Below are 23,307 nucleotides of genomic sequence, written 5' to 3'. Positions count from 1 at the left end.
TGGCTGTTATTTTTGGCCGATGTGACAATGGAAGCAATATATTGTAAAAGCTTTACTGAATACCTATAGAATACTATGATAGTTCTTTAGAGTAGCACAAGAGTACAGCTCATTTGGACGGAAATGGGAAAGTTGATGTTATAAGCAGCTGCATAAGCAAGTTTTTTTTCTTCACATATTTTACGCAAAGATGGTTAAATGCCTTTTTTTTGTTAACTGCTGAGTTCAAGAGGTCTCCGAAGACCATTTTAATGCGTGGTGGGATTTACCGAGATGGCATTAGAGATAGCCGGATTAGACCGAGAGTAACTCGTCCAATTTCACAGATCCACTGTCTGCGTCCATGAGATCGCAGCCAGTGCTTCTAGTGGGATTTATTAAGTTTCCATAATAACTTAACCGAGTGGTTTCGTGGTTCTGAGTCGGCTAGACCTAAGACCCCGGCCGTGCATGACAGTGAGGGAAGAAATCTATCAAGGATGAATTGGTAGGTTCTTGTCTAAGACGTTTCGCTGATGCGGACGCAGGCTTTCTTTTCTGTCGCATTTCTTCCATATCTTAGTGCAAATCAAGCTTCCTGAAAAGATCGGCCCTTAGCTCAGCGGTTACGGAAGCAGGGAGGTCCATTCTCTTACGCCTGGGGCTCTCTGCCCCTCTGAGCCATCCGCCGCCTGAGACTGTGAGCTTACCCCATGCCATCCGGAGAAACATCACCGTACGTCCTCTACCTCGCAATATGCACCCAGTGCACCACGCAGAGCGAAGGGAGGCCCGCGCCCTGGCCATACACAAGCGATACGGGACTTTACCCTCTACAGCCTACACGGACGCGGCTTCTTACTCCAGACACGCAGCCACAACAGCCACCGTAGTCGTCAACAAAGAACATCGGAGCAGCATTTCACTCACACGAAACAATCCCCTCCAAGCCGAGGAAGCGGCCATAGCCCTCGCGCTCTCCCAAACAGAGGTTGAAGTCATAGTGACCGACTCCCAACAGGCGTGCCGCAACTTTGCTAGCGGCAGAATTCATACCACTACGCTCCGGATCATCAATCAAAAGCCGCCAACGAGATCAGTCATGATCATCTGGGCGCCAGCTCATCAAGGCATTCCTGCAACGAGGTCGCCAACCACGTGGCTCGAGATCTGACCCACCGAGCCGACGCCGAGGAATCTGAACCCGAGCGCATGCACCCTCTAGTCTCTTACCAAGACATCACACAACACTACAAGCTCACCCGCAGAACATACGCACCCCCACACAAGTCACTACCTAGAGAGCAGGAGCGATGCCTCCGAGCTCTACAGGTTAATACATTCCCCCACCCAACCAGAAATCACCTCATAGACCCTACAAAATTCTCTCCGCAATGCCGCTTCTGCGCAGAGCCCGGGTCCCTCAGGCACATAGTAGGGGGTTGCAGAGCGGCTCCATTAAATCCTCCGGACCCTTACCCCACTAACGAGCTTTGGGAGAGAGCCTTGGCCAGCTCCGACCTCGAGGATCAGCAACGGCTGATTGCGAGGGCCCAGGACGCGGCCCGAGCTCAAGGCATCCTGGAATGAGGACGCCTCTCCAAAGCTTCATTCACCGAATAAAAAAGTTTATTCTCTCTCTCAGCGTTTCGCTTTACGCAACCTGCCAATGCTAGTACCTTTTCAAGCTGTTTAGACTGCGCTCTTTTTTCGTTTTCACTGACTCCTCTGTGTACCTGTGTATATGAACAGGAAATAAAAACTGTTTTAGTACCTAACCTGACCTGTGGAAAACGAGATGCACAGCAAGTCTGTGACTGATAAAGAGAAAACTCCTCAAGTGCGAGGCGATTTGGCCTGGTTGAAGTTTCTACGCCTTAAGAAAAAGAAACCTAGCAGAAGATTGATGTTAGGTGAAACACAGTACTCGTAAATGCGCGAGGGAAAGAAGAGCGCTTGATTAGACAGCGATATAGTTGGAAGTTGAGAAAGTATTGCATGTACCTAAGTAATGAGGTTGAGTAACACCAATCCAGCGAAATATAGCCTGAAGCTTAGCAGCCTTTACTAACTACTCCAGGCTTCGTTCCTGCCTCGCAAATGCGTAAAGAATGCATCTGGGATAGTGCATGGTAAAGCTGATCCCCGTCAACAACAGAAAACTGGGCACGTTGTAATGTGTACATAATACGACAACGCAAAATATAAGCAGAAGTGGCTTAGAGAAGGCAGAACGATACACAACGCTTGTGTTGTCCCTTCTTTTACTTTACGACGTCGCACACTTGTTCGCTAAAAAAAAATATATGTGAAAATGTGTGTTGTTTTTCGTTTTTGCATCTCAGCGAAGCTTCGTACGTGTGAGGAATCTAATTTTTAATGCTGGATTCAGCTGAGTTTGTATCAGCCTTCATAAGTATACCAACGCGATAATCATTGCACTGTGGTACAGACGAGTTCTGTAATAAACCTTTTGCAACATCTATGAAACGCCTCGCGAAACTCTTAGTGCAGTTTGAATCATGAAGTTGAACAGGAGAGAATACGTATTTAAATTTCACGCAATATAAATTATTTAAAATTTCGGATGCATTTTTTTATTATTGTTGTGCAAGACGTGCTTGTTTTAAGGAGAACTTTGGAAATATTGTCGTTTGTTTGATAGCAAAACATGCATCTGTAATCCTATTGTATGCATCGTGCAGAAAGGGCAACCCATTCTCGTATCTGCGCGTCCTATTATCACCTCTACCACTGTGGCCTAAGCAGGGATTTGTTTGTTTATTTATTCATTTATTTATTTGTTTATTTACTAGCGAACACCTTTATCAAAGCAGGAAGTGCTAAAAAATAAATGAGATTGCTTACGAACATACACATGAATAGAACACTCAGGAAACACTAATATTCTCAAGTAATGGCCCGAATGACCAGGTACACATATCTTGATGGGATTTAAGTTAAACTATCCGGCAGTGTTTTTACAGAGAGAAAGATGAAAAAAGAAAGAAAGAACGTTTGTTAAGCATTTATGGTTCTTGCGGTGAGGTATCAAGAAAAGGCTGTTTTTCAAAGCGTTACAGTTCGATCAAACATTGCGGGTAATGTGATAGAGCTGAGAAGCAGCTATATTTATTTTGCGTCCTCATTGGGATACCTACGCTCGTCCAGTTATTTGATTTGATTTTTGGACGCAGTGCACCCAATAAACAGTTCTCCGCTTCTCATTCATGAAAGCTACAGCTAAACTGCAACCCGTCTGGTCGCAAAAACATATTTTGTACAAATACGCGAAACGAAGAACGTGCCGAACAAAAGAACGAGATATAGGCGCACAGTGTTTACGCAAGCCAGATATTTCTATGCGCCCTACTGTTGACTACACCCTCTCACAACTTTAAAATTATCCGGCTTTATACATCGTGCTATTTCCTCGTTCGCTTGCAGGCACATTTCCTATATCCGCAAGTCAGGCAACCTCATACAAAGGGTACAACATATTGTGTCTGCTGATGGTGACGTTATGGCCTCATTTGATATCACAATAAACAATCGTTCCAGTCTAACTGACTGTAAAGCTTTGAACTGCTGCCCTCGAAAGAAAGGAATCAATGACTGATACATATTGAGTTGACGTTCTCGACCTGGCTCGACTTAGATTTTGTTTGTCGAATACATTGTTTTCAAACAGGAATTCTGCCTGCAGGTGTGAGGGACGGATATGGGTCTATCTATCTCGCTTTCTGCTATCAACCTACTATGCAGGACATGGGACATCCGGCGCTCGTAAGCTTTACCACCTCTCCAGAGATTTCACTTTTTCATATTGTAGGTGGCTGTTGAACAATTTATAAAGATGCCCTCTATGCCTTTACCACGCATTGGAACAGTGTAAAAAAAAAAGACATTACCAACCCTTTCCCTACCGGAAAATGGGGGTAAGCGAGGCTTGTCCTGCGTGCACCTGACCTTCGTCATGGTTAAGTAACCCACAAGTAAAGGTGACGGATTCCTTTGGTCTCCCACTCCCTCAGCTTGGGATCTTCTCGTTGCTGTCGGATGGCATGGGCTCGGGCGGCTCTAACAGTTAGATCGGCGTGCCAACGGCGAGCCCCTCACGGGCGAGTTCTGGCCACCGCTCGTCGAAGGCTTCCTGTTCCTCTAGGGAACGCACAACATGTGGCCGCCCATCCGTTTTTCAGGGACTGAACTTAATGGAAACGAAGTCGCCGCAGCGCGCGGGGAACCCTTTCCGGCCGTTCCCTTCCCCGGCGGAAGCGGAATTGTGCTCATTGGTTGCGCGCTTGCCATGAGCGCGCCTATGCAGCTGGAATCCTTGCTGATGACTCATGCTCAGACGCCGGCGCAGCTGTCAACTGAGCAAACCGCCCTTTCGGGCAGCTGCTGTGCTTTCGGAACACCTGTGTTTTTTTTTTGCGTGACCACGACAATGACACCGCAACATGTGAGCCAATACAAGCTTCGCCAATACAAGGAATTCAATACAAGGAATCGTCGTGAACGAAGCGCTGTATGCTGTTTGCTTTGATAGACAACAATTACCGGGTATGCTGGCGGCGAATGTGTAATTTATTCAACGTTTAGCCCAATGCGAGAGTGGTGAGTTGATGCTAAACGTTAACTTGCGTGCACCACTGCTGTTTGTCGGCGTAGTCCACAGAATACTCAGGGAGACGTGTTTGCTTTAGGCGTTGTTTTGTGTCATTGTTCATAATCTCTGAGAGAGTTGAGTATTATAATTGCCTCAGATGGAGCATCTCATCTTAGCAGCAGCGGTCTACACCACGTTTCGCTGAGCAGCGAAGACGCTCCTGTTTCACGCGACACTTCTTTCGGGCATGGCTGCCCTGTGGCGGCTTGCGCAAACATTTAATAATGAAAATAATAACGAATTCAAGAACGCGTTCTTAAATGTCCCATAGACAACGCCTAATCCGCACAAGAAATCGTTCTTCAGTTAGTTATTATATTGTTTATTACATGTTCGTGTAAGCCGTCCATGGACGCTGATTGCAACGTTTTGGGGCCATTTTGCTGACGAGTGTTTACGTGCTCCTTCTGCATACATGGCCAGCACGGTGCTGAGTCGCCGCCAACTCCAAGCGCTGTCTTCAGGCTATAGATGAGTGTTGTGTTTACACTATCACAGCAAGCATGCGACCTTCACAGCCCAACATCTGCATTTCTGTCGCATAGAAAAGCAAGCACAGCACGTGGCATACGCAGGAACAGTGAAAGGCTGCCACGGTGGCGATGGCCGGGTTGGATGCATGGATGTGCGCTATGATCGTCACCTTTGGGAGGGGCGGTGACTTGCTCCACCAAGCTCTTGTTATTATATTGCCTAATGTTCTCTGTATCATGAAAAAAATCCACAAAGAATTGCCAACACCTAACTTTCTAAACTTCTATTGGGAACTCTTTGTTGTACTCCTCCGTTGTTTGTTGTTTCCCTGCTTTTCTTTCACTAATCTTCCAATCGCTTCGTCTAAGAAAATGTTATCGACTTGATGACGTACGTCGAGCGCCAGAAGTCCTGCAAAAAGTTATCTGGTGCCTTGTTTCTGGATGTTAAAGGAACGTATGATAACGTAACGCGCAAAGCGATTTTCAACGCGTTAGAGGCAGTAGGACTTCGCGGCGAGGTATATTTCTGGATAAGTAGCTATCTACACAAGAGATCCTTTTTCGTACTTACCGAGGATGATCGCCCGACCTCCCAGCATTACAGCAACTGTGGTGTGCCTCAGAGCGGAGTACGGAGCCCAACGCTCTTCAGTCTAAATAATTGAACTCGCCGACATCCTTCCATGCACCGTTAGGCTCTCCATCTATGCCAACGACATTTGGACATCGGGTGTGACGCGGCTGCAGCTTCGCGCGCGGCTTCAGAAGGCAGCCACTTTAACATCTGCCTACCTTCGAGAACAAGGACTTCATATATCATGTGAAAAGTCTGCAGTGGTGGCGTTTACCATTAAATCAATGTGATATCCTTCGACGGACAGCTCATCTCGTACAGCACGAGTCACAGATTTTTGGCGGTGGTCGTTGACAGAAAACTCACCTGGACCCTTCATGTGAATTATGTGAGAAAACGCCTGTCAGGAATTTGCCTTATGTTTATGCTTCTAGCAGGAAAGATCTGGGGAGTGCCAATCAATCTATGCTGCAACTGTACAGGGTCTTCTTTATTGGATTCCTGCGGTACAGCCTGCCGGTCATGCCCAACACCTGCAAACTTAACCTGAATATAATACAAGGCATCCAAGCCCAAGCCCTCAAGATATGCCTTGGTCTACCGCAGAGTGCGTCAACGACTGAAGTTATTGCACTCGCTAAAGATTCCACTCTTAGAGCACGCATTACCATTGAAACAATGCGTGTGCACATGAGACACTTCACCCGGACTTCTACTCACCACCTCGAAAGTCTCCCATTAGATAGGCCCCACACGACATTCAGTGCGACTGTGTTCGCGCACAGTGCCTCTCTCAGGTCAGGTTACGCACCTGCGGCAAGACCTTCCATTCCTCCAAGGTGTGTGCGTTGTACTCAAGTAAACCTTACAATCCCAGGACTTCAGAAAAAGTCGGCCTTGCGATCATCAGCACTCAAGCAACTAACTTTACTTCTATAGTACGAGAAATACAGCGACTGCACACACGTCTATACTGATGGATCAACTACATCAACCACTTCCGGTGGTGCTTTAGTTATACCAACAATGAGAATAACCCAGTGGTTCAAGACTTCCCATGTCACTACGTCTACAGCTGCAGAGCTCGCGGCTCTCCGCGACGCGCTTCATGTGATAAATGCTGAAAGTCCTAGAAAATGGGCAGCCTTCTGCGATTCAAGGCCGGCCTGCAATGCGTGCAGTCGTTTCTCCGACATGGAACTCACGATCAGCTCACGTGCGAAATCACGGAACTTGTCCATCACTTAAGAAAACAAGGCCATGATATCTCTTTTCAGTGCATACCAGGTCATTGCGGTATCATAGGAAATGATGGCGCAGAAAAGGCTGCTCGGATGTCAAACAAAGAAGACCGTTGCGTCCCCATTCCTCTCACAAAGACTGACGGTGCGAGACAACTTCGCATTCTAGCGCACACGATCTCCTTAGAAGAGTGGAATACCGCACATACAATGCGCACAAGACTGCACAAACCATACCCGTCACTGCAACTCAGACCTCCGGCCGGTCTGCACCGACGCGAAGCGTCTCTTCTGTGTCGGTTGTGGCTTGGCGTTGCCTTCACGAATGCCTGCTCAGCACTAATTGGAATGGCTGATAGTCCTGCATGTGATGTTTACGGATACGAAGAGAACATTGACCACTTTTTATGCCATTGTCCTCAATTTCAAGCACAAAGACAATCTTTGTTGAACACATTGAGGTAAATAGATGATCGTCCTCTGAGTGAACAGGCAGCACTAGAGCACCGTCCCCATCGATCATCGGCTCAGAAGCGAGTGAAGGCACTTTGTGCTTTCTCAGAGCGTTTGGCTTGCGCGAGCCGCTTTAACTCAAGTACTGTCCGTACACGGCTCTACACCTTCTCTCTCCCTTCTTTCTCTACCCCTTCTTTCTTCCCCCAGAGTATGGTGGCCAACTAGACCCTTGACTGGTTAACATCCCTGCCTTCCTATATTCCTCTCTCTCTCTCTACAATCGCCTCTTACTAATTTCTATTTTGGACATGTTTGCTTTCCCCCTGCTCTCGCTGAACCCCAGTGCTTCAAGGAATCCAGAGGTGCCTAAATCGACTGCTGGACAGATATCTCCACATTCTAATAAAACATGTTCCATCATTTCCCTAGCTTTAGTTCAGCATGTCGGTGTTGTCGGGGTGGTCCACACGTTCGTTGAACGCACAAGGTCTTGCTTGCGTTCTAACGTGACTCGATAATCGCTATAAACAAATTATTGCATAGAAAAACAGAATAAATATTATAAAGATGTCGGCGGTAGTGCGTTTAGTGCTTGTATCCTCACGCTATGAGGCCAAGTGTCTTACCACTGGGTGTTGGATCTTACCAACGACACCTCCTAGGTAGTAGGATCGCGAGCTCTGCTTTATGACATCATGCTACTTAGATCGAAATTTCCGTTGCCAAGCCCGGCGTGACAAAAGTGGTGACGTTCAAATCAAATCACGACGGCTTACTCGGGGGCATCCTCATTAGAGTCTATGGCAGTCGGGCAAGGTAGCACGACGTCATGGATCGAAGTGAACCGGCCTTGTGCTATTTAGGAAGCATTGGCCTAGCGTCCCAACGCGCTCGTTTGCCCGGAAAGAGTTCATAACGCGAAGGATCACTCAGCGATTAATACTTTCACATTCAGAGCTCATACGTGCTTAGGTGCCCTCATTTTCTTTTCTAGCTGTCTATGAGGAAGGAGGTAAGGTGCCCTCGTTTTTTTTCTAGCTGTCTGTGAGGTAGGAGGTACGGCTCGCCGCAGACGTAGAGCTTCTCGACGTACCGCGGACGGGCGACTTCTAGCAGCGAACCCACGCACTTGAACAAATCCATCGCAGCAGATGCCATAGCGCGAGGGAACGTTTTGCTAACCAGGTCTTTGCACACGTCTTGGACTTCACTTTGTGCGCGGCTGGTGAGGTCATGAAGTTTACGAAAGTTGGAGGTTCACTGAAGTCTATAAAGACAACGTTGTCTTCGAAACGGTATTACGAACAGGGCGCATGAAAGGCGAAAGCGCCATTGTTTGCCCATTGATGCATTTCTGCATTCTGTACGCCATCGGAGTGCGGACTCCCTCAGCGGAATGCAGCCGCCGCGGCCGACATTGCACCCACGGCGTCGTACTCGCGAGGATACGCCACAGTCACTGTGCTACTGCGGCCGGTTGATATTCGCTGTTCCCAGATGCAGGCCGTATGTCAGCTTTTCTTACGCGTGCATTTCTTCGGCCAGTCGTCTGACCTGTAGTTTCTTCGCGTTCGAACGGAGCACATGTGAGCGATGTTTTAATACGAGCGACGGTCTTACCTGCGCCTGGGACGTACGGAAGCGCCAGTCACTTTCCCGAGCATGCCTTGCAACGCTGACTCACTGGGTGCAAAATTTTCTTTTCCACGAAAAGCCACAATGATGTATACTAGTCACATTTTGTTAGTTCATGGATGTACGTTTGCGGCATCATGCGTGCGGTGCTCCTCTCTCGTGCAACCAGCTTTTGCGCGCTGGAAGAGCGTCGAAGCAGCGGACATTTTGTGCGACGTGTGATGTATTGAGTTAAAACGCAGGTACCGGCTGGTGTGTAGCCTTCTTGTAAACGTCGAATGACAGGCTACTTTTACAATACTTAATGTAGTGGGTAATATGCATGTGGCACTGTAGTTGTAGTGGGTAATATGCATGTGGCACTGTGCGGCCTGCCACCGCTGCGGCGCGAGACACGAGCGCGGGTTGTTGATGCGAAGCGCTAGGACTCGTGATCTAGAGCTACCTGCGATCCCTCGAATGAGCTACAATAAACCCCATTTCATTTGGTGGAGGTGCGGGGTAACCTCGAAAACTGGAACTCCGAAGCCGGACGCTACCGACTGCTGCGACCATGCCTGACGAAACCACCCAGGAAGATGCACCACAGCCTCCGACGGTCATCGTTTCCGGTGCATTGCGCCAGCGTGATCCTGCCATCTTTAGCGGCACCGATGATCACGACGTGGAGGATTGGTTGTCATCTTACGAAAGGGTGAGCCAGCATAACAAGTGGGACGACGTCACGAAGTTGCACAATGTGCTGTTTTACTTAACCGGCGTCGCGAACCTCTGGTTCCGAAACCACGAACACGATTTCACAACGTGGAGCAGATTCAAGGCAAGTTTCACAGAAGTGTTCGGGCGCCCCGCTGTGCGTAAGCTTCGCGCAGAACAACGCTTATGGGGGCGCGCGCAACATCACGGTGAAACGTTCACAAGTTACATCGAAGATGTCATTGACCTGTGTAAGCGCGTGAATCCGTCAATGGCGGAACAGGACAAGATAAAACACATTATGAAAGGCATTGATGAGGACGCATTTCAAATGTTTCTAGCGAAGGATCCGCGTACCGTGGCCGAAGTGATCAACTTGTGCCAAAGTTTTGACGAGCTACGGAAACAACGCATCTTAGCTCGGCGCCCACCGCCTACGGAAGATTCGTTAGCAGCATTGGTTATTGGCGACAACCACACAATTTTGCTGACGCAAATAAAAGAATTTGTGCGCGAGGAGGTCGCGCGACAGCTCTCGATTTTGCCGACCACGGAGAAGCCTTCTCAATATTTGGCTCCAGCGATCCGACAGGTAATTCAAGAGCAAGTGACCGAAGCTCTTCCACCTCCGTGTCAGCCGGCTCCCGTGGCCGCGCCTCTGACGTATGCTGAAGCCGCTGCACGGGCGCCTCGTCTGCCGGGATTCTCACCTCCGCCTTCAGCGCCTCTCCAGCCGGTGTTCTCTCATCCGCCCTCGCCTCGCCAGCAGGTCGCTCCCTTTTTCAGCGCACAGCAGCAAGGCACAAATCCTTGGCGCACTCCTGACAACCGCCCAATATGCTATGCCTGCGGTACACCGGGACATGTAGCGCGCTTCTGCCGCCGGCGCTTGCCGGCCTTCGTGGGCACCGCGCGACCACCCAGCTCCGGCTTCCGACCACACCGTATGCCTCAGCGACCACCACCGGAAGTCTACGCTGCTGATCACATACCAGCACCGCAGTCACAGCTCTACAATACTCGTCGCTCGCCTTCCCCTCGTCGGCGCTCACTCTCACCCATGCGTCGTAGGCCCAGTGCCAGTACTACTGAGGCGGAAAACAGATTTCCGCAGTTCCTGAGGCACGAACTGCGTCATCGTCGGAACATCAAAGTCCTCGTTTTTCCCCCGCTAACGTTATTGAAGTGTCTGTTGATGGCATCAAATGTCTTGCGCTCGTCGATACAGGTGCTGCTGTATCTGTGATTAGTGAGGAACTTTGCCGTGAATTACGAAAAGTGACCATGATGCCTTCGGTATTATTGCTTAGAACAGCCAGTGCACAACAAGTTCAGCCAGTCGCTATGTGCACTGCCAGGGTGTTGATTCGAGACATTTTGTATTCGATTGATTTCTTTGTGCTAACTTGTTGCTCCCACGATGTGATTCTCGGTTGGGATTTTCTGTCGCGCCATCACGCCGTCATTGACTGTGCACGTGCTGAGGTTCAGTTCTCCGTTCTGTGCGATTTGCCATCTCACGACTTTCAAGTTCATGATGTTACCAGGATCTGTGTAGCTTCAGATACTGACCTTCCCCTCACAGCGTGGTATTTGTCCCTCTTTCATGCGCATCGCTTGCCGAAGCGATGGTCATGTTTTCACCCGCTGCCGTCTTCATTCGCCGCCAGCCTATATTGTTGCCTTTCGCCCTCCTCACGGTTCACCATGGGGCTGCAGAAATACTGATTTCTAACCCAAATTCTTAAGAACTTAAATACTTAAGAACATCAAGAATCAGTAGAATACTGTTGGCTCGGCGAACTTGTTCGGCAGCGTAGAAAAGACAATGCAATTCACCGCCGCAAAGCAAGGTAGCCTATCAATGCAACAAAAATCATTTGTCCTAATACCAGCAAAGTGACATTTGGGCATGATGAAAATGTGAATTTCTTGCAGTAACAAGTTTTCTTTTTAAACTACAATATCTTTTATAAAAATAACATCTACAGAGGAGGCGTTGTAACAACTTTACCGCGTTGTTGTGCTAGTAAAATGAAGACTGCACGATCTATACATATGTGTCATGCTTTCTAAGGACAATTAGTAGGCGCTGTCACTTCAGCAAATAGCAATACCGAAAATCCCCATAGCATAATGGCTAGGAACACTCTGGAGAGGTATATCTGCAACCCACCACATCGGTGCTTCTTGTAACCCGTATGTAGTTTTTCATGTTAAACCCCAGCACTTTGTCACTCTCTCGGTCAGTCATAATAAAGCAAGACAAATAGGGACAGGGTTGTTTGATGAACAAATTTATATTCCACGTATTTTGTCTTCTCAAACATCCTGCATCAACATAGTCATCTCTGGCGTGTGCACTCATATGTTCGTAACTTCATATGTATACATTTATATATTTATTTTATAACCGTCTTTTCTTTATACACATATAAACTATCACAATAACAATGAAACAAAAACTGAAGAAATGCCAACGAGCACTGCTTCGACGTACATATACTGTGGCGATTCGCACGTACACTGCGAGCTGAGCTGTCCTTGTGTGAACGAGACGCACGAGACAGCACTACATTTTGCGTACAGGCAGAGAACACATTTCACCTCCATCTCAGCACGGTAGTTTCGTGCACGCCTCAAGCATACAGTCCAAGGAATGCATGTAAACAGGCAACAGGATGAAATGAAAGAGGAGAGATGAGACCAGCCGAGTTCCGACAACCGCGGAGGCGTACTGTCCGGAGGGGTCGATACGGATCAATTCGACCCATATCGCTGAAGCCACCATAACGAACAAAAAAAAACGAAACCTGTACGATGGGAAGGAGATTGATGAGTGAGCACTGTTGATTTCACGCCTAAAGCTTCAGGGTGATAAACTTTATAACACGTGTGACCATAGGGAGAGCTGGAGGGAGAAGCTCACGGACGCCAACAGTGGTTTCATCACCTGCAGCGCGAAGCTTTGCAGCTGAGAAACTGGGCGAAATGCTTAGGTACTAGAGCACCGAGTACACGAGAGTGTGTACTACAAGACCGCTTTCAAAGAATGATGAAAACTATGAGGCCCTTCGCCAAAAATACATAGCCACTGTACGCACGGGCCTTTTGAACACTGAAGCCGCTATTAGAGGCTCATCAGCGCTAATTGTTTCTTGTAACCTTACAACAAGACATCAACGAGAGTGAGCGTTCGCTCTGGCAACGTTTAAGTGAACAAATTGATTTTGTTCACTTGGGCGTTGTACAGTATTACTATAACATACCGTGATCAGCAAGGCGATATCTGCCATGTTACTCCTTGTGGCGTCTTCACATATTTATATTTACGTTTGGAATAGGAGGTTACCCTGTATTGGTTCAACGCGAAAGCTTAGCGTTTGGCCCGCAGACGTTGTCGATTCCGCTGCCACACATCGCTGAGAATATTAACGCGTTACTAGAAGTATGTGAAGCTTTTACAAGGTTGTTCATCCCAGTTGAAAAAGACCACAGATGATTTTATTGTAACAACATAAATTTTGACCGTATATTTCAAAGCGCTGTGGTCGGTATGTCTACAGCTCAAATCTTAGTGGGATACATTTTGTAGTGCGATGGCACGTCTTGTCATTTTGGACGCATCAACACCGTCAATTCTGCGAACAGAGAAATATTTCTTGCAAGCCTGAACTTGCATGTCATGTTGGCGACGAGTCCTGCGATATGTGAACGAGAAATGTAGTGTCACGAGAACACGCCAGGCCTAAGGCTAAGTTTTTGACGTACTTTGCGACAGTCTCTGTAGCTTTTTTTCACATGGGATGAGGTGTTGTCGGTAAAAGAAAGCGGTAGCCACGTTACTGTGCTAAATTATAACATACTTCGTATTAATGTAGATATGCATGGATCCAATAAATTTACACACCCTTTCCGCTGAAACGTGCTAAAGTAAGCACTGTAGTCAGAGCAAAAGCTAGGCTGCCAAAGATCTTCCAGATAAGCAAGTAGTCACAATTAAACTTGGACAATATACCTTCACACTTTACCTCAGCATTCTTCGTACTCTACATTAATATTCAAGCGAAGTAAAGCGTACTCCTGTTAGCAAGCGGTAAGAAATACGTTACATATACTCTGAATCGTATGTACATGAAGAGAGGCAGATTGAAGCAGAGAAAAGGCTGAATGAACACAGAAAGGAGTCTAACCCCTAGGAACAGGGTTTTGTACGCTAGCAAACGAATAAGGACATGTCCGTAAATTAATTAGCCGAACTAAGTCAATGGGAGACATGGTGTGGGACATTTTTACGAGACCACGTCATTCATCTGATCATCCCGTTTCCATTATCGACATCGATGTCGTCCTCAAGCAAGTCGCTCGCGTCACAAGGGCTTCTTCGATGGCCACAAACCTCTCGAATCACTGCTGTGGCAAAAGTACAAGAAAACAGTGATGATGACTTAGAATAATTGGCTGATACGTATCTCCTGGTAGCTGCTGATAATCTTTTCCAGATGGGTCCAATTATTTTTGTCTTAAGAGGGACGAGCCGTCATTGTCAGCGTCACAAGGCTTCACATTCAGGCTAGAAGAGGTGTTGATGTTGACCTCTCACGACGCTGACCGCGTGTGAATAAATGCCCTACAGTGTTTCGTGTGGCATGAGGCAAATATTTTCATTAATTTCAAAAAAGACCACCGGCGACTTGGTGTCCGTCAGTGAATGCTTTCGACAAGGTTGTGGCACAGAGCTGAGATGTCTTGTAGGCCAAGAGACCAATCCACTCACCTACTCTTTGCGTCAGTTTGGAGGAGGGTGTGATTTAAACGAGTCAATCGACCGACAGCGGGTATTAGGACAAAGAGTGGCGCAAAGCACAAAGCGCGTCAGAGTGGCACATTGCAAATGCGAGCACACACGCACGCTCAGCGAGCAGGTCTTTCGTCGTCGCTAGGAAGCGCAAAACTCCAGCGATTCACAGTTTTTACTTTGGCACACAGCACCGTTTGTATCGTCTGTTGAGCGGTTTCGGGCTTCACTTCATGGGCTCCATGAGAATCTTCTTGAAGGCCTTGCGGAACTCGGGGTTGAAGATGGTGTAGATGACCGGGTTCACGCAGCTGTTTACGTATCCTAGCCACGTGGTGAGCAGGAAGACGGTGACACCCAAATGACAGTCCTGACTCTGCAGTTTCATGCACACTGCGTCAACCACGTTGCACGTGAAGAAGGGCACCCAGCATATCAGGAACACTCCTGCGTACACAAAGATTAGGCCACTGTAAGATGTGACGACGGTTCGTGGCAAAAAGGTAACACAACAATTGTGCAAGCACCATCGAATATGACTGTCAGTGTAAGCAAACAGCCAGACGCTTCTAAAAAAGCTATTCGTTTTATTAAAGAAATGATTCGGTTAAAGGCGTATATTTGTTGTAGTGAAGAATTTATGTTGCATTTGTTCTTTAATCGAGTGGTAACGTAGAGAACAGAGTCGTTAACGAGCGCATCCGTAGTGGTAGTGTAGTTGGTTATACATATAAGCCGATTCCTGATGTATGTCTGTTGTTTAAAACGTCGTGAGCGTTTCCTAAAACGATTATGATCATGCTCTATTTAGCTGCATGGAAAGAAAGAAAGCAAGCAATAACCGCGGAACAATGCTTCAGCATCGCATCACAGTGTTCCTTAAATGCTACGCAAGAAACCTCGTAAGTAAACAAGCTTATCAATACTGTGGAATTGACGTGCTAAAATGACTCAGCAAGGGGTGTACATCTCGTTGCATAAAAATAGAAAAGAACAGGTTGTGCAACCGTCAGCAACTCCGCACGGACATGACACTGAACTGAAAGACCGTCAGGCATTTGTACCTCTTCTCGCAGTGCAGAATCCCCGTCTCCTTTTCGTTGTCCACACGGCGACATGTCCTCAAAATAACCCCTCCTACTTTGGAAGGGGCGGGGTCACATGAACACTCCATGTTTCTGGGAGCACTTATAGCGATCGCGACGATTAGTATTGTCTCGCTTTCTACGTGATGTCTTGAACAAAACACTCGGCCAAAGCTTGCAGTTACAACGAAGGTTACCAAAATATTGTTTCTGGAAATACGAAAAGCACAGTGTAGGTGCAGGACCGGTAAAGCCTTTTCACCTTGGTGTAATGCCTTTGCGTTACTTTATCAGTTATCAGGGGCAATTAAAGACAACTGTTTGATATGTTGACGCAGTGGTGTTAAAAATGCGACACTCACGAGAAAACATGTGGGAAGAAATGTTTCGCTTATATAAACAACTGCGAGTTCAACATTTAATTGTGGAAGCTACCAAACAGGCTTTCTGGAGCTATTTGCATTCGTTATAGTCATTATCGTATCCCTGCCCATCCATGGTGATTAGTATCGTGGGAATACATACGCAACTCGACAAAACAAAAGCTATGGTGTAATCTGCGAGTTGCCTCCGAAAGGGCCCCTAATCATATAAAATAAGCACGGTAAATTCAGCCTCACGCCAGAAAAAATGGTGTCAGAACACCGCAGCCACCATCATTTCATAGTCTTGGTGAAAGAAGACGGGGTTCGTCAACTGTTTTTCAATGAGGAAAGGTGGCAGAAAAATTCTACCATTATTGCGTAAGCATTCTTTGGTGAGTACCCCGCCAACTTTGTTAGGAAAACCGTGTTCATACCACAAAAAGCGTGGCACCTTACCCATACGAATGCACAGGACTCTATAGAAAATGCATGGGGAAGCCTCTAGTAGGGGTGGACCAATTTGACAGTCTGGAATGGTCTAACTTAAATTTGGGAACAGGACAACGTAAATTGTGGAAACAAAAGCCAAAGCTAAGTAACAGCCAAGCCCAGGGATGCTTACGCATTTGTAGACAATTCTCAGAATTTGTATAATTCTTTTTCAGTCAAAAGCCGAGCGGTTAGTTCTAATACTCTGTTTAGCCCCCAACATTAATGACTAATTATTCAGGTAAACATCAATACACTCCACACATGTATAAGAAAAAGAAAATCAGACTAGCAATTGTCCCCGGAAAGCGACATAACGCGCATTCACACGAAAGGGGGAGAGAAAAAGATCAAGGCTAGAAGAAAAAATAAAAAACGAAGGCACCACACAACACCAAACAAAGTGAGTTTGAGCACTACAGACGAAATCTGAGTCCGTAGCTGACAAGAATTCCGGTACAGCTCTGTGAGCCTCCTGTCGAGTTGATGCCTGACCTTTCTGAAAAAAAAAAAATCTGCCGAAACCATCGACGATTATTGGCTACCTTTTCCTTGATGATGATTGATAGTTGACGACTTTCATGTTAAAAGCAGTGGTCTTGTTACAAATCAATGTTCATGGCTGGATCGCAGGCTGTTTTCTTCAATTTTTATGCGGTGCCTAAGTCTATGCGCATATTTCCAACGTATTCTCCGCATAGCTACATATTTTGCATGACCATATCTCGCACTTTTACATATATTTTGCTTCAAGCGTTATATCCTTGCTTTCACGCGATGAATGCACGCAATATTCCTCGAATACTGAACGCGTCGCGGCCGTACAGCGAGAAAAACAAGTCTGAAAGAAAGGGACAGAAGGCGTTGGACCTTCATGAACCGTCAGCGGCGTGGAGGATTCTTCGAGGCTTACTGAAAGGACACGGCGTTAAATGCGTGCGTGACAGCGCACTTTGGGAAATACGATATGCAGGACCGGGCCGCTTGCGAAACGCAGTGTTCCCTAGCTTTGTACTTACTGCCTATGCAAAAGCGTTCTTTGTAGACTCGGGCAACCTCCCAAAAAGAAGAGTTGGCTGTGAGCAAACTAACCTCAATTTCTTTGATGACGCAACCGGTTTTTAAGGTTTAAAAAAGCACAAGAGATATCATTTCAGAAATGAGAAAGGAGCTGCGTTATTGACGAGACTATGATCGCTTCCAGAGATACAGCAAATCGCCTTCCATAGAGAGACAAATGGAATGGGAAATGCAGGGAGGTTAACCGGATAAGATTCTGTTTTCCTGCTCTGCACTGGGAAACGGCAAGGGGAAGTGAGAGACGGAAAGAACAGCCGAGGGAAAAAGCAAGGAAACGAAAAAAGAGGGTAGGGAAGGTCGTGAACGTCCATATCTCTTCAATACAGTCTCTCCAATAGATCACTCGAATGTAAAAATTTCAAGATTGCCTTCACTGTCTTGTGGTGTGACGACTGTATAGGTCGGCGTTGCGGGACTGTCTGCCCCGAAAGTGGCCGGTCGTCAAGACGCACCAGCGCGATCACGATAGACTGTGCGCTGTATCGAGGACAATGACAAAGAACGATTTCGATAGTTCCCTCGTCGCCGCAGTGGTCACACGCAGCGCTATCCTCCCATCCAACGCGGAAAGCAAAGAACTTTGTAAATACGATGCCAAGCCACAATCGGCAAAGTACCGTTGTCTCGGGTCGGGTTAGTCCACGCTGAGGATGAAGTTGTAGACGTGCGTGCTGGGAACTAGGTGTGTTCCGCAACAATTGCAAGACCTCACATGGAATCCCGCGAAGTTTCGCTGCTGCGTCTGTTCTTGACAGCGTGATCGGTCCCTGCACGCTGTCTCCATGAGCTGGTGAAGCAACTTCATCGGCTTTTTCCTTGTCATTATGCCAAGGTGGCTAGACAGCCACTGAAATGTGATGTCGTGTCCTTGCCAGACGAGGTGATGAAGGAGCTCTAGGATTTCTAGCACTGGTTGTTCGTAGGGTTCGCGGCGTAAGGAAGAAAGCAAGCAATGCAGAGCTATCTTGGAGACACGGAAAATGCTCCATTTTTGAGCTAGCTTATTTCGAATTATACCAAGTGCGCTACGAAGAGCAGCAAGCTCCGAGGCTGTCCATGTAGTCTGATGGAATGCCTTGAACTTCAAAAGGACACGGGTGGTGGCTTTCGCAGGAAAAATAACTGATCTTGCATAACCGTCAACGGTGGTTGAACCAATCCTGAGCAGCGAAAGTTGCTTGAGAGCTCATGATGAGAGTTGGGCCTTCGTTTGTATTCCTGGCACTATCAATCAAACCTGTCGCTGAGCGAAGCACCAAGAGGGAAGCAAAACTCTCGCGGCAGCTGTGTGATCTGGTGGCAGGTGTGCACGATAAGGCAGCATCGTCTGACAGAAATAGGCGCGTGGCCGGTCTGCTGGCAGTGAGGTGAAATAATGGAAAGGGGCGCGACTAAAGTGCATGACGTGTGCTCTGAGTGCTTCCATAACAATGTTAAGTTTGGTTGGGTAGTCATGAGCAGCTGCAATGGTTTCGGATACTGATGTACATCGTGGCAGCCCTAGGCTAAACCTAAGTACCTGGGCCTGCTCCCATACTAGTGTACGCATGTTATTTCTGCAAGTGTTAATAAGCACTGCCAAGTTGTACCTAAAATACCCGATAGGCAGCATCCGTTACAGTTGCATCATCACGTGTACTGCCGTACCCCATACTTGTCCTCCAAGAAACTTCGAAAGATGAGCGATGGCTGTCAGGCGCTTCTTTAGGTAGGTCCCATGGGGACTCCAACAGAGGTCACCGTCAATGAGTACCCCTAGAAGCCTATGTGTGCTTACATAAAAGGTATCTTGTCCATCGATGGATATGGTGTAGGAAGTCATTGGCTTCCGGCTAAATGCCACCAGTGCATATATTTCTGGAGAGATCTTGAGGCCTTGTTCCCTAATGTACGTCGTTATCAACGTTGCATACTTTTGCAGCCTTGCACGCACTTGACGGATCACACGTGATGCCCAGACGCAGATGTCACAGGCATAGATTGACAACTTCACCGTATTTGGTAGGCGTTCTATGAGACCATTGAGCACAACGTTTATGAGTGTTGAGCTCAACAAGCCACCCTGCGCTACTTCACGGTGTGTATTGTGTTGAGAAGTTGAGCCGACGTCGGTATTCACTAGGCCGCATACGTGAATAACTGCGTGTCCAACGATAGCGTCCGCCACTGAAGCTAACCATTTCCAGAGCCTATAATATAGCCTTCCGTAGGGTTAACACATATACAAGGACATGCGGAGTCTCGCTTTACATTACGTAGTGCTTCGTGCACGTTCATCAAGTACGTGCTTGTTTGACGTACACGGTCCGTAGTAATCCCGATTAGCACGCAAGGCTGAAACGATTTCTTCGTTTACCTTTCTAGTGGCTCCACTAAAGCTTAGTGCATAACAAAGTGAGTGTAGAGTTACTTAAAATTGTGTAGACGCACCCATGAAGTTCAATCCTGTTTTCTAAGGGCTGCAGTATTCATCGCTTCGCCTTTCTTGTGAACATGCTTATTCGTGGCATAATGCGGTCATATCGCTCCTCTGCTACGTCGTTCGTTTTATTAGATTTAAATAGGCTTCTGTTCAACATGCAGTCTTAACTGATACATATTGAGGAATTTTTCCAATAAACCAAAACAAAATAACAATTCATTAAGTGAACGTGTGTTCGTCGACGCAGATTACAATATTACATAGATAAGCTCTTTCAGAGAGATATGTCGTCACTCGAGGAACTGAGTTTGCCAAATCACGTTTTACGACCGACGGCTAGAGCACCAAACTCTCCACCTACGCATATTATGCGGCGATAGACGTAAGGATATGCCGGAAATAGATGCGGTGCACATCGCTTGCACGACACGAGCGAAGCAGTGTCAAGAGTTGTCGTTACGTAGCTAGACAGGCGCCTCAACGAGGAGCGTCAGAATGCGGTCTGAGAGCAGACACACAGGGCGATGCCTTCAGGACGTGATGGCGGTACAGCGGCCGTCCTATAAGCATCTCGGGTTGACGTGACTCAGACGCCTAATGAGTGCGGCAGCGAAACGCCGTGTGCACCTAGGCCTTGCGTTGTCTGCTTTAGGAAGGACTCATCCGTCAGGCACGTGGCTGCATTGCTTACGAAGATATATGGGCTTCAGCTAGTCCCACGCTGTGCTGAGGGTGGCATTTGAGCCACATCTGTTTCATGCTTCTTGTCACGCACGTGTCAGAAATAGTGCTCACAAGGAGACCTGTTTATTGCAGTGAGCCTCATTCCAGAAACAAAACTCGTGCTTCGCTGCCCTGACGACGAGAGGTAGCTGTGTATGCTATCCTGATTACAAAAAGCTCATAGCTGCATACTTTAGCGCACAATCTAGACATTTGGAAAACCTCGTTAGTGCTTTCGATCTTGCCTCGTTAACCGCAGTAATAACCAGGCTATTATGAAAGCATCGTGCCATAGGTTTTCTTTTTCACATTTTGGTAGCTACATGATAGTTACTACAACAGCGTCTATCTGAGTGTTTGCGACACCAACATCTGTTATAGTAAACCTTTCGCAGACGTTGTAAATAATGATGGTGATAATGGTAGCGCATACCTGTGGATTTCTTTGCTTGCTTCATTTTAGGGTGCTATAAAGTTATTCCAATTTGTTTCTGTTCCATTTCCGTCATTAGCCGTGAACGACTGGTAAAATATGTTTGGGCTGCACCCACTTCACCTGTCTATCACGCGACGTCAAAGCACCGCAAGAGCTCCCTACAAACAAGGTGATCATTTTTAATTTTATCATCTTTTAAAATAACCTGTTGCAGACAACCTAATTATTTATGCAATGGACATTCATTAATATGCCACAGGAAGCTTATCTTACAGCGCAGCTCCAAAGTACCCGTTCCTGCGGTGAGTGTCGGCGTTGTCCTTTGTAACGGAGCCAATGACATCGCGAGGTGGAACGCAGCGGTAGCAAACCCCGTGCAACCTGGTGACCACTTGTTCGAAGAACTCTGGCGGCCGAAATTTCACAGGTCGCACTTTGCAAACAGCTTCGCCCATGTATCGTACGTATTATAGCTACCCTTAAGCAGACAGTAGGTTCGATGCCCCTATGGTGTCGATGTATGTTGTTCGGTTTTATTTGGACTTACTATAAACAATACGTACTTATGGTTTATGTTACGTTATTAACTAAGTGGAAAGGTGTATCTGCCGTCAGCAAACGGCGACAACTCCTCTATTTATTTTCCTCAAAACAAAAACAAAGAAATAAACATTTTCGTTTGCTTTCTTCACTCTTGATGCAAAACTGGGCCTGCATTCACAAAACGCTCTCATTTTAGAAGTGTTCAAAATATCAAGTTTATATCAGTTCTGCTGCTGAACAAACAAGGTGATCATTTTTAATTTTATCGTCTTTCAAAATAACCTGTTGCAGACAACCTAATTCTAGTCCTTGAGCTGTATTTTCCGGAGAGGCGGACATTACTTACAAGAGAAATCAAAACACATATTCAACTGATTAACGAAAATTGACCAATTATCTTATGAATTAATTACTTTAGAGCACATATTTCAATTTACGAATTGTAGCCGGTGGGCTTGCATGGCGTATCCACTTCTCCAGAATGATGCCAGTTTGTAGATATGCAACATAAAACTCGTCGTAAAAATGCACTTTGTTCCACTTATTCTTTAACAAAACACTCTTTTATGCACTGAAGCACACAAGTATATTAAAACGCTCATGTATTTCGTCCCACACGTTGAGAAATGATATTTAGAAACCGGTATCACCCTGGAAATTGATTTCAAGTGGATACGTCTTGCAAGCCCATCGGTTACAATTCTAATATTTATTTATTTATTTATTTATTTATTTATTTATTTATTTATTTATTTATTTATTTATTTATTCATTTATTGAGGTACTTTAAAGGCCCTGAAGCGTATTGCATAGGAGGAAGGGATGCAATACAGCATCACTGTGTCAAATAGAGAATCACCCGAACAAACAAGAACAAAAAGAAAGATACGAGTTGGGCAAAAGGAAAACACCGCGGAAAAAGGGAAATTTAATAACACATTCAGGATGCTATTCGTATTTAAATCAGGCGCAACAAGAGAAATATTACACCATTCCGAATGCGCATAAATAACGGGAACACTGAAATGAATCTCGGAATTGGTAAGTACAGTATTTAATAGTAATTGGTAAGTAATCATTATTAGCAATTGGTAAGTAATTAGTAATTGGTTAACGCCGCAATGTAATTAAGGAGTGAATTAGTGAATTTTTGTTAATAGGTTGAACATCTGTTTCGATTTCTCGTGCAAGTAATATCCACCTCTCCAAAGAATGCAGCTCAAGGACTGTAATTGTGTTATTTTCAACAGGTTATTTTAACGCGACAGAGTTAAGGGCCCCGGGTAGCGGAAAATCCGGTGTTGGCGTCTGGCGTCAACCGTCACTTGGGGAATAATCATTCCGAACGACGCATACCAAACCAGGCAGGCCCTCCATGTAGCGCAAAGAAGTTGTTGAATTAATTGAATTTCTCAAAGTAAAATGCCTCAGAAAAACGTAGAGTACGACTTACACACAACCCACAGACATTATAGCGTCGGATTGTAATTTGAATACACGAGAAAACGTAATTCTGTTACGCGGGAAATCAAACACAAACCCCTTTTAACGCGACAGTATTTTCCATCTGCCGTTTGAGGTCTGTCTTACTAGGAGCGGTGCGGCCCCCTCAGTTTCTTGTACACCATCAAAAAAAG

General features: G+C 46.4%; 1 protein-coding gene across 3 annotated transcripts in view; it reads right to left on the bottom strand.

The window, feature by feature from the left end:
* Positions 1-12,010: 12,010 nt before the first annotated feature.
* Positions 12,011-23,307, bottom strand: part of LOC126531227 (dopamine D2-like receptor) — a 457,194-nt gene continuing 445,897 nt past the window's right edge. For all 3 annotated transcript variants that reach the window (XM_050178668.3, XM_055071042.2, XM_050178669.3), the window contains one exon: positions 12,011-14,974. In XM_050178668.3, coding sequence (XP_050034625.1) covers positions 14,754-14,974 — 221 coding nt within the window. In that variant the 3' untranslated portion in view covers positions 12,011-14,753. The remainder of the gene's footprint in view (positions 14,975-23,307) is intronic.

Source organism: Dermacentor andersoni, chromosome 5, assembly GCF_023375885.2.
Source record: "Dermacentor andersoni chromosome 5, qqDerAnde1_hic_scaffold, whole genome shotgun sequence".
Lineage (NCBI taxonomy): Eukaryota > Metazoa > Arthropoda > Arachnida > Ixodida > Ixodidae > Dermacentor > Dermacentor andersoni.
The sequence above is the reverse complement of the archived record's forward strand: the minus strand, read 5'-3'. Positions and strand labels throughout refer to the sequence as shown.